This window comes from Perna viridis, chromosome 2 (genome assembly GCF_037379345.1).
Source record: "Perna viridis isolate PV_CMFRI_1.1 ecotype Kerala chromosome 2, ASM3737934v1, whole genome shotgun sequence".
Taxonomy (NCBI): Eukaryota; Metazoa; Mollusca; class Bivalvia; order Mytilida; family Mytilidae; genus Perna; species Perna viridis.
Window position 1 is genome coordinate 63,665,802 of NC_142446.1, and position 12,062 is coordinate 63,677,863.

Consider the following 12,062-nt stretch of genomic DNA (forward strand, 5'->3'; position numbering starts at 1 on the left):
AGACATACACAACAAAGAACACGAAGTAATTAAAATCATACATACAAAGTAACAAAAGCAAATGAGTAACTCGAATTCCACAAAAAAAACTGGGAGCATGGAACAGGTGCACCGGTAGGGTAGGCGTCCTCTACTTTTCTAGAAACATCCTCCTAGTTGTTCATGAAAAAGTCAAGTCCGTGGTAGACAAACGAGGAAAGAAAAACTATGACCCGTTGAATAAATCAGTTTTCATGGCGCAGATGGATACACCATAACGATCCACGAGTTCATGATGACGCTCATAAAACTTCTGTAGTGATGACTTCAATCTTGTAGCAACATAACCCTGTTCCAAAAGCCTATTTGTTAGAATTCTAGCGCGATACAAAAAAGTCTGCGAAGTTTCGGCAAGCTCTGGCATAAATATGAGTTGTGATAAATGTTCAATTCATCCAAGGCAAAGATAATCTAATTCGGCGGTGTTACATGCTTAAAAATAGAAAATTTCTTATTTTGACCTGCTCAAGTATTTGTAGGTTGACCATTATTTCCATTCTTTGCTCATTTTATCCAAAGGTTGTAAGAATTACATCTATTAGTCTAAAGTGATACTCTTTTTATCAGAAATGATACAGGAATATGATATTCTCTTTCTTTATTGACTTAGAATATTAGAATAGCAAAAAATATCGAGCAGATACGACTACCGTTCACGCATTTGATGACTAAATCAGAAGTGGCCATGAGGATTGAATTCTCTAAATATATCTGTACAATGAAGTAGACTTACTAACTTTACCATTACGACCATCAAGTCAAACGACGAAAACAAACATACAATACAATGTAGTATAACTTAATAAAATTATTATAATAACAATGCTCGAAACAAATCATAAACATCTAACACCCCACACACATTTAAAACGAATACGACATGTCAATGATGTTCAATTGTATTGTTTTTGTCTAACTTGTAAACGTATAGAAGGTTCGTCGTTTGCGAATGAACCGCTGTCACCGCTGTCACCAGTGCCTCCGCTATTTATTCCGGTAGTTGATTGTTCTGGTCCAGTTTTGCGTCCTAACAATTTCTGATTTTTAACCTGTTTCAATTTAATAGAAATAATCAATTAGGTACGTGTAGCTAGGACGTGCCTTTACATAAATTGTTGCTTATTGTTGGTTTTGCAAACATCTTTATCCTCCTAATTTTCTTTTTTTTTTTAGATATTCGTATTTGTTTGAAATGAGTAAAGAATGACTTTCAACCTTTGTTTATTAAGGAAACTGAAAGTAGAATTTCTTATTAACTTCTGGATGTGTAATTCAACAATTGATTACAATATTGGTTAGACTTAAAGCTATACTGATGATTTTGTTTATTGTATTACAATAGTACAATACAAACAACCAGATGCCAGTTTCACATCCAAAATAAATGAATGAGTCTTAAATTAATCATGTGTTTTAATGTTACTACATTTTTGTTTCTAGTTATGACGTCATTCCTTACGATTAAAGTATAATCCACTGGTTTATATGGATATTACGAACTTTGTTGCTGTGTGGTTGTTATATTACGTGTACATGATAAGTTTACAACCCCACTGGTCTTTGACCCTACATGATTAAAGTAAAATCGACCGGTCTATATGAATGTTGCAAACTTCGTTGCTGTGTAGTTGTTATATTACATGTACCTGATGAGGTAACAATGCCACTGGTCTTTGAACCTACAAGAGAATGAACATTCGATTGATCGATTTAAATCGTTGGCGTAGGGACCAGTTCAACCTTAAACGAACAGCAAAATATTTGCGCGTATATGTTTTTTTATGTGTTATTAAACGGTTATGATGACTGATCTTAAGTAATGATTCCTTAAACCGTTTTCAATTGAATATTATTCAACTCTGCAAGGTTATCACGACTATTCCGAACTTTTTGATAACAACTCTATCAATGCAACCACTAGAACAATATTATAATATAATATAGGCAAAACTATCTAGTAGTCTTATAAGTATGAGCAAAATTATATAGCAGTCTCAGAAGTAGATAAAAAGACCAAATCCTATAGAATAAAACAATATAGGAAAAATTAATAGTATTCAGAAATGAATCCTTGGTATAAGCAAATAAATGTAAAAATTTCCACTAAACCAATCATCATCAAAAAGACAAAATTATGTTTTTTTTCACGCCTACAATTTTTCTATAAAATAACAAAAAATTCATAGCTTAATCTTTTCATGTAAAAACAACAATACAATAATTTTCTGGCGGAATATTTATTGAAATCTGTAGTGGTGGCGTCGCCACAATTTGTCAGTATACTAAATAAAATAAGATGTGGTATGATTGCCAATGAAACATTAATCCACCAAATTTTAAGCAATCAACGAAAAATCAGAATATGGAATGCTTAATTATCTTAAAAGAATTAAAGAAATTCCATACATTTTTTTTATCCTTTGGTATTGTAGGAAGTCGTGCCGTGTATGGACTTGGTCGAATCTCTTTATGCGTAGGTTTACCCTAAATAGAAAAAATCTTATATGTTAAGTTTTCAAAATGTCACGAATTTCATTTTACCAGTGTTTGCAAAGTTAAGAGTCCTATTTGTCAGCAAAGATTGAAATAAATTTTATCTTGAATATATTACTAAAAAGTTGCTTACCCTATCGGCGCACATGGTCCATGATCTCAGTTTTTGTGGATTGCAGGTTGCTCGTTTACTTTTGTTTCTTTTTACGTGATATTTTGATTATTTCATGTTCTTTGTTGTGTGTGTCTATCTACCCTGTCTAGTCTTTATTCTTGGGGTATCTTTTTATTCATTTCCGCCGGAATCTTGGTTCCCTTGATTACTCCTTCACATCAAAATCCAATGTTTATTTTATTAATAATACACAAAATGCTAACATGACCAATATTGAAATATGATACTATTATTTGAATTAATCACATAATTCTAAGTTGCATACTTCATACAATAAAAATAACTACTTCGATCTCTCCTGATGGATTTTTGAGTAACTTGGATATTGACATTAACATTATGATACACATTTGTGACCGGTGATGTTCCGTTTAACTTGTAAACAGATGTATGTTCATGTATGAAGGTAATGTATGTGAATTGCTTTCCGTTTAGGTAATTGGCTTATCTTCGGTTCTTCCCCTGCGTGATAACTTCTATATTAGATGTCAGTGTAGGATGAGTTAGTCTGGTTGACATACAATTGATATAAAATAGATTGTACTATAATAACACACTATGATAAATACGTACATGTAAATCATAATTAGGATTGTCTTGATTGTCATTAGTGTGATTGTCACTCGATGATGGATCTGGATGATTCTAAATAATAAAAATGAGTACAAATGACGAAGTAGATGTTATAAAAATCAAAAACACGTGCATGCATTAAAATGAACTGTTAAGAGCTATTCTATCTAACCATCAAAATTAAGCAGAAATGGTACATTACAAGTTTGGAATTAAGTATTGCACAATGATAGTGTATCATATAAATATTTAAAAAATGGTATGCATTGCTATAAAAAAAATCGTGTCACCATAGCAACGGCATTAATTCTGTATGGTCTTCACAGATTTGGTGAAATTTGTTATATCTGTATTGTTCAATAAAAAAAACATCCAAATCTGTATATCTGCCACTATCTTTTTTTTCACCTGTAAACAGAAAATGAAAAAAATAATTTTGCCAGAAATGAATGTCAGACCGAAAACATTCTTGTAGCATTTACCATGACTACTGAATATAATTTTTTTACTAAAACAAAATGCCAAGCCCCCCCCCCCCCCACCTCCCCCCGAAACAAATGGGCATCCCTATATGTAGATATTCTGATCTGCTTCACTTACATCAGACTTTTCAAAAATAACTATGATTTTGTTTTGAAATAATATGAAAAAAATGTAAAAATGATTTTTATCTGATATACATGCACATGTATGGGTATTTACATATAATATCCCTCTTCCTACAAAAATTGGGTTCATGGTGTATTTTTGTGGCTGACACAATATAAAATGTACTTCATCTTATCACAGACACAGAGTTTTGCCAGACTAAATCAAACATGTTGTAAAAATAATTTGTTTACGAACATACATGTATCTACCATTTCAAGAGTGTTCATGTCTCTGAGGTTCATATCTATGTATGAACTTTTTAATGTTTTAGTTTGTGTATATGAGAAAAAGAAGTTGTGAATGATTTTCTAAGTATTGAAAATAATTATTTTGACTCAAATTAATTTTTTTAACTTGGCCATTTGTTTTTTCTCAAAAATTATTCTGCTAAAGGTGCATATATAAGTATTGAACATGTACCATTCAAACTTTGTGCAGTGTTTATACATATTGAAGATGCTATATTAATTTTAGGAATTTTATATTTTTCAGCGACTTGTGCAAACTGTATAAAGAAGATTAGTAGTAAAACTAGGGAATGTGAGGATGAATATGTTGAACCTGCTGAATGCAAGGTATATGCATGTTGGTGTTTGTAATTGGTTATATATATGCAGATGATGGATAATTTAATAATTGCAGTATTTTGGACTGAACATGTAAGCTTATCTACAAATCACTGTAGGGTGAAATATACAGATATAAGAATGAACATACATTTTTCACTTGTGTGGTGTAACAGTGATAACAGGCATTATTTCATTTCATGTTTTTCTATGATTTTATAAATGTAAGGTGTCATAGATGTAAACCCTCTTAAATGATTTTAAAAATCACTAAACCATAAAATAAAAGCTTATGATGACATACTTCACTAGACATGTTCTTATGCAAGGTTACAATTATATATCAATCTAGTACTAATATTTGCGAAGTTGATAGGGCTAAGTTTGACATCAACTGATAGCCCAAGCTCATATTGAATGTGCATTAAAACAAGTCAGTTAATTGTAAAATACATGCATGACTAAATGAAAAGTCGCTGCCTATGGGTTACTAGAGTGATAAAGTCCTACACAATAAGCATCAATACACTTTTTTGTTTTTGTTTTTACCTTGAGACAATCGTAAATGTATATGGTCGCTTCCTGGGTGTTAGTTTGTTTACTGTTGCAATGTTGAGATCAATCTCAGGAATACATGAGTGGCAGCACTAACTTTGTAAACAAGTACAGACAAACAATTGGTATTTCAACCAAAAACAGTGTTTTTGGGATAATAAGAAGTTTCAACCCTTGGCGAAATTGTGAGATGGGGATGATTTGATAGGATTGTTTGTCACCATATGTACTTCATCATATACCACAGCCATTTTGATTTGACAATTTTTACGGGAGTAATTGAACTTTATCAACTTACTATATATCCAACTTTCATGTGGCGGCGGGGGACAATGGCTACACTTTTACCCATCCCCCCAAAAAAAAACCAACACAACAAAAACAAATTCAAGATTCAATATACAATATATAAGTGCAACATAACCAAACAAAAGTATAATGTTTTGTTTTTAATCTTCCCATTGTTATTTTTTTAAATTTTTTTATAATTTTATATCAATTCTTTCTCAAAATCTGTGTTTTTTCAACAAAAATAGCAATTTTACATAAAAAAACTTATAGTAGACTCTTATATGCTATATGTAAGTCATAAAACTTAAATCTAAACCACATGCAGAGAGTTTTGCAACCAAATACGATGGTGAACTGGTTAAATGCATTTTTTTCAAATGGGGAGAAATTGCCCAATTTTCAAAACCCGTTACTATTAAACGAAAAAAATACCCGAGCCAATTTTTTTAATATTTTGATCTATAGGACCAACTTTATATTTGACATTAATTTCCAGATTTTTCTCAGTCGCATTTTTTGTAGGTGAAACTTTTAAAAGTTGCAATTTCAGCAAAAAATCATAAAATGCATAATTAAGAAATTCCTGTTTTAGACTTTGCCTATTTTAGTTATTTTTATAATTATGAGCACTGTGAATGATCATACATTTTATATTTAAACATATATGTTTTCATTGAAATTATCATTTTAATGATTCATTTAGCTATTTGAACAGAATAAAGTAATGAAATATTGCAAAAATTGTGTTTTTTCTGTACATTTTGCCAACACAAATGGAAAAACCATAATATTGTTGCTATGGTAACATAACATATTTTTAAAAATCATTATACTGCTGAAAGTATTTACTATTCCAAGGGGAATATTTAGTAGGAAAATGAGAAATTTCTGAGAGATGCCATTTCTCATTAATTTGTGAATTCTTTGGTGGTTACATAGAATCACTCTTAAAGTCTCTGTGAGAACCAGGCAGTGGGTGAAACATAGCATGAAAAACCCACCATTTTAAAAGTTTTATTTGTCTATTTACTCCATCAGAATCAAGGTAAAAAGACATGATTTTCCATATTATTTTGGTAAATTGAATTATAATTTCATTAAAATGCTCTGAAAAGGAACATTTCAAACGCAGATCTGAATCAAAAACCTCATTTGTGTAACATTCTATTGGAAACTCTCTGAGCAAATCCAGGGATGCAGAGATCAGATAACGGTCTTTTCAAATACAGTAAGCACCCTTGAGTGAAATTACACTGTCAGGCAGTGTTTTGACATGCCTGTTTATGATTTTTCCCATTTTGCCTGATTCTTTCAAAAACTTACACTTAATATAGACCGATGGCTTGACTCTTCGGGCTTTTCAATGAAACTATAGTCCGATTTTAGTCTCTTAGTTAATCACAAAAAAGGTATAAGGGCAAGGTAATATTGCCACAAGACTACAACCATCACTTCAAAAGATTAACAATTGTCACCATGCACCTAGTGATCGTTATGATGTTGCCATATACGCCATTAAAATTGATTTGTTCACTATGTCGTAGGTTTCAGTAAATTTTGGATTTGACATCATATAAGGTGTTTCTAGAAAAAAAGATGCTGATATATATTATTAGTTTCTTCTTTATTCCTTTAACTAAATTGTGTTATTCAACGTTTTTTATTCTTTTATTTTATTACAAGTTCCTACAACCTTTACTGTAGTAATATTTCTTTAGTAAAACAAGTTACGAAATACCTCTGATATAAGAAGAAAACTCAGTAGTATTTTACAATAATTAATTCAACACTATGTCATGAGAAATGACAAAATTCATCCGTGTTCAGGAACTTGATTCATTTCATTCATTTCTTTTATCACGCATATTTGTTTATACATACTGTAACGTCGGTATATGGATCACTGAAATTGGAATCAGCGCTTTTTCTACTACCCGTGCTTGAACCACTTTCTGCGGTTGAACTTAATGTAGAGGATGATACTTTGCCAGTATGAAAAACAGATGTTGCGTATGTTTCCGAATCACTACTACTATGCTTTCTCGTATTGTTGACATCTCTTCTATTGTCTTTTTAAGGCCTGAAACATTGCATCAGTTATATTTGTGTTAGAATTACACGTTACAGAGATGATTGTACTTTGACAGCTGTTTAACTTTGTTTATGTATGTTCTTACTTAAAAGTACAAAGAGAAAAAAGTGCAATTTTAGAAAAAAATACATTTTATTGATTTAAAGCAAAGAACCCATGTTCGATAACGCCTCTATGTCACGACAGAAATTTCGTTACACATAAACCAGGATCTACATTTTCTAAAATGAATTAACTCACAATAAACCTAATTTGTATCTTATTAGATTTAATTAGTCTGGTATGAAATAAATCTAGTTTCTATTAAAGTTAATCGTGAATTAAGGTAGGTCATTTTTGGAGAAATTCTATGCATTTTGATCCTATTCTGACAACATACATTTCTAATCTAAACATTCAACCAGAAGGGATTCGGTTAAAAGAGGTTGTCTGTATATCATATATCACAATGATATCATTATCGAGTCATCCGAATAATAAAGAATTTATTGACGTGTTTGTAATATTTATGTTTAGTCAAGGTTATCTTTTGAATTCACTAGGAAGTGAAATCGGATAATGTAATCTAGATTTAAATTATTGGCTATTATATAGTTTCTCAAACAAAACAGACAAAACATTTTAGAAATGCTATCCTGAGTTATGCATTTGAATACTGTATTAAATAAACTAAGTGAAGTGAAGCTTATAAAACTTGACAAGGCAATTTCATTAGAACTTTAGATGTTTTATATTACAAAGTCGTTATAAGGTCGAGTCCCACAATTAAAGAGTACTGACAAATATATGCTTACTTTCTTATTGTTATGATTTATATATTGGAGTCTAATAATGTTTGTCCTTTCAATAAGTTGAATTATGAATCCATCATTGTAATGCATGTTACAATTAATGAGAACTAGAAGAAATATCAAATCTGCGTATATATGCAAATGCATTACGTTGCATGTATTAATTAACCATGTAAAAAAAGTTCTGAATAATAGAAAATAAACAAAATTTAATTCACAGCCAGGATGAAAATAAATTCATACCCAAGACATCTATTCAATTAAGCTTATATATTTTGTCTTGATATTTTTGTAATGATATACAACAAAAGCCAATATAACAAAAAATCACTAATGAAAAGTTCATTTCTTAATATAATACACTTTTATTTCAATTTAATTCATTTTTAAATTTAGCAACTTTCAATTTTACGAAAGTTTTAATCCACTGATGCAATTATCATTACCACCCAAATGAAATTCACGTAATTGTTGTTAAATGCACGATTTGTAATTCACAATTATATTCAGTTCAGACTAAAGGCTTCCAGTCTGTAAGGTTAGATTTACACACACAAAATATGTGCATTTGTATAAAATACCCAAACAGACATAAAAATATTGTGTTGGATTTCAACAAATTTAATCTTCACTTTTATGGCGAATCTGGCTACATGTACAAAATCATATGAACGTTCTATAGTAACAAATGAGGGGACGTTATTCGCATATCAAAATATGAAATTAAACAAGTTCTAAGGAAAAATTCGAGGAAAGCTTTAACGTTACTCAGAGCACAAGTATGTTTTGATGGTTACAGTATCAACTATTAAAACAAAAATATAAGCATACCTCTTAATAAAATGCGATGCATCATGCCTGAAGTTCATCTACATTTATTTCCTAACTCACTGAACGTAACTAAGCAGGTTAAACATTTTTTTCTTTAAATTTTGCCTAGTTCTTAGAAAGATTTAAATGCTACTTTCTATATTATTTTTGTTCTTTGTAAAACATTAACGTGGTCGTTTGCATTATAATTATATCTGAAATACAGTTTGCATTGGTGGTTAAAAATAAAACTGATAGTTTGGAAATCCCCGATAGTGCCATTTAACAACACATCAAAATATATAAAAAAAAAAAACAAACAATGACTTGAATTTGCAATGTGCTCACTCCACAAATTTAGATCTTTTACGTTCTAGTACATGCAAACACTTTCATTAAATGCTAAATATGGTAGAAAAGAACAAATTTAAGGCATTTTAGACTGACTTTGCATCGACAGTAGTTATTATCAAGCATCTGTATCGATCCGAAAATTCGAAATATTTGTAAAAAGAGTTCAGAACAATTAAATGCTATTAGTTTTAACGATTTCACAACTGTAACACTTTCGACCCAAACGATTTGAAGTTTTGTTTCTTTGATTGAATCTACCTCGTTAAAAAGTTTGATATCTACTTAAAACTTTATAGACAGACCCTAGCTTACTAATTCTTTAACAAATATCTCATCTAAATATTAGTTTTATAATATGTACGATTTCTGATGCCCCTGAATATCAGTTTAAAAACGTTATTAATATGTGTGTAAGTGAACTATTAACTGCTGGAATCTGTAAGAATCAAACGCAATTGAAGAAGAATGGACCGTGTTCAGAAAAAAAAAATCTCGAACTTAACAATTCTGCCCAACAGTTTATGGTCTATTCATTAGCCTTAGAAATGTCAGAGGATTTAGAAAAGCGAGTTTAAGGTTTCTACATTTAAGTTAACATTTTTAATAAGATTTCATGGGTAGACTTGTTTGTTTCTTCCACCATGATTCAACCAATGCCGTACCCTTTCAGAGAATAGCATTTAACATCTGGGAACCAATTCAGCGCATATAGTCTTAAAACTAGGATTGTTCAGCTTAGACATTTCACTCATACATTTTAATGTATAATGACAACAGTCTAATCCTAACGGTATTTTCAGTACTTTTTTCAGAACAAAACACATTTTTAAGTTATAACTTTAAGGCACGTTGTCCACAATTCCGTTGCATGAGATTAAAGATGTATCTAATGCACAACAAAATTGTGTTCAGCAAAATCATCGAGTAGTGTTGTCTTCACAACGGTATAATATACAACTGTCTTAGCAAAGTTGACTTGTGTGTGAAAACTCTTTAATACTCCAATTTCAAGTAGTAACCAGAGGCTGACAAAACAAATTTACGCAAAACAATTATCAATCATCTGTAACCCTCTGTTGAAGTTTGCGACTTAAGCATTAACAAAAGCACCACTACTAATATACTGCTCATACGTCAGAAGCATATGGGTTTTTCCATGGGTTTTAATGGGATTTAAACTGATTGTGTATTTCTTTTAGTGTTATGTATGCCATAATAATTTAAAATTTAATTCGATGAATATCAAGACACGTACAATGTCATTACTGAATTATTGGAAATAAAGGTATAAACCTCATGTATCTTTATAAGGCAGCCAAACTCATCAACTATTATTTTAAAACCACAACTGAAGCACAGCCTATCCTGAAATCAGTAAGATTATCAAAGCATCCCAGCAATTATATTTAATTTCATTCATATACATTCATATAATTACATTTACATGTACATTATGATCAATAAATTTATCGTGATAAGATGATTTTTAAAATTGCTAAAAACTTTACATTTGCTAACCAATATTATTAAAACCTCAATGATAAGACCCTTAAGTCTAAGTGTTTGTAAGAATCAGGCAACATTGGAAAATCAGAAAAATGCATGTCAAAACCCCACCGGTCATTTCAATGAAGGATACTTTCTCTGTTTGAAAAGACCATTGTTTGATCTCTGCATCACTGGCTTTGCTCATAAATTTTTCAATAGAATGTTAGAAAAAAAGAGGTTTTTGACAGTTATCTGCCCTTGAAATGTTCATTTTCAGTGCATTTAAATGAAATTATAACTCAATTTGCCAAAATGATGTGGAAAATATTGTCTGATTTCCTTGATTGTGATGACGCACGTAGTCAAATTACACTATCAAAATAAATGTCTTTTTTCATACCATGTTTCGCCGACTGCCTGATTCTTACGGAGACTGACACTTACATTAGCATTTCATGATGACCTTTGTTATGTGACATTAGTTAATAAAGAAGAACGAAACGAAAACTGCCTGGACCTAAAGATCTGCCGGGTTTTCTTATAATAATGCACACAAAGATAACACAAAAAATCATCATTCATTGCGAATAAAGGGCTCATTTAAAATTTGGACTGCACTGATCGCTGATTAAATGTGCTATCCTATGTACAACAATATAAGAAAACTAGGATTGGTTGGACCGACTCCGGGTGTAGGGTGGGGAGCTGAAGGGTGGGAATGTATACACCTATAACACCTTATCTCGTAACGAACGTCGCATTAATGAAAAAACTTTCACGATTTGTTTAAATACTACAAGCAAAATCATCAAAGCGGAAAGAACTACTCGATTAGGTAAAGAACTTAATATGCATATTAGGTTGAACTATTAACGAAATTTCAAATACGAAAAGAAATTCAATTACTTTCTCCCTCATTGCATTCGTCCGAAAACAAATCTTTTCTTGGCTATTATGAATGTAAAAAACAAGTCAGTGTAGGGTTGTGCGTTCGTTACAAGATCGCATATCAAAGTAGCGGGGTTGATATAAAATTAAAGACCAAGATTCATGGAGGCTAACATTTGTTGCTGAATACTATCCTGAATGTAACCGTCTTTGGAAGAACTCTAAATCAGAATCAACTAACAAAAAATATGATTGTTATTTTTCTAAATTGAAACAATGGTGCATTTCTCATAGTT

The 12,062-nt window shown here is 30.9% G+C and overlaps 1 protein-coding gene across 1 annotated transcript; it reads right to left on the minus strand.

The window, feature by feature from the left end:
• Positions 1-608: 608 nt before the first annotated feature.
• LOC148626430 (uncharacterized) lies at positions 609-10,589 on the minus strand. Its single transcript, XM_088570423.1, has 7 exons — positions 9,058-10,589; positions 7,225-7,423; positions 3,571-3,688; positions 3,281-3,352; positions 2,446-2,523; positions 1,686-1,718; positions 609-1,088 (listed from the first exon to the last, which is right to left on the minus strand). The coding sequence occupies exons 3-7, from the start codon at positions 3,571-3,573 to the stop codon at positions 933-935; spliced, it is 342 nt and encodes a 113-aa protein (XP_088426549.1). The 5' UTR covers positions 3,574-3,688; positions 7,225-7,423; positions 9,058-10,589; the 3' UTR covers positions 609-932.
• Positions 10,590-12,062: the final 1,473 nt, after the last annotated feature.

Coding starts and splice junctions, on each gene's coding strand:
- LOC148626430 (XM_088570423.1), bottom strand. Junction 2,524..3,280: donor ATCCTAATTATGATTTACAT/GTACGTATTTAT, acceptor TTTTCTATTTAG/GGTAAACCTACGCATAAAGA. Junction 1,089..1,685: donor TGGCATTGTTACCTCATCAG/GTACATGTAATA, acceptor AAATTGAAACAG/GTTAAAAATCAGAAATTGTT.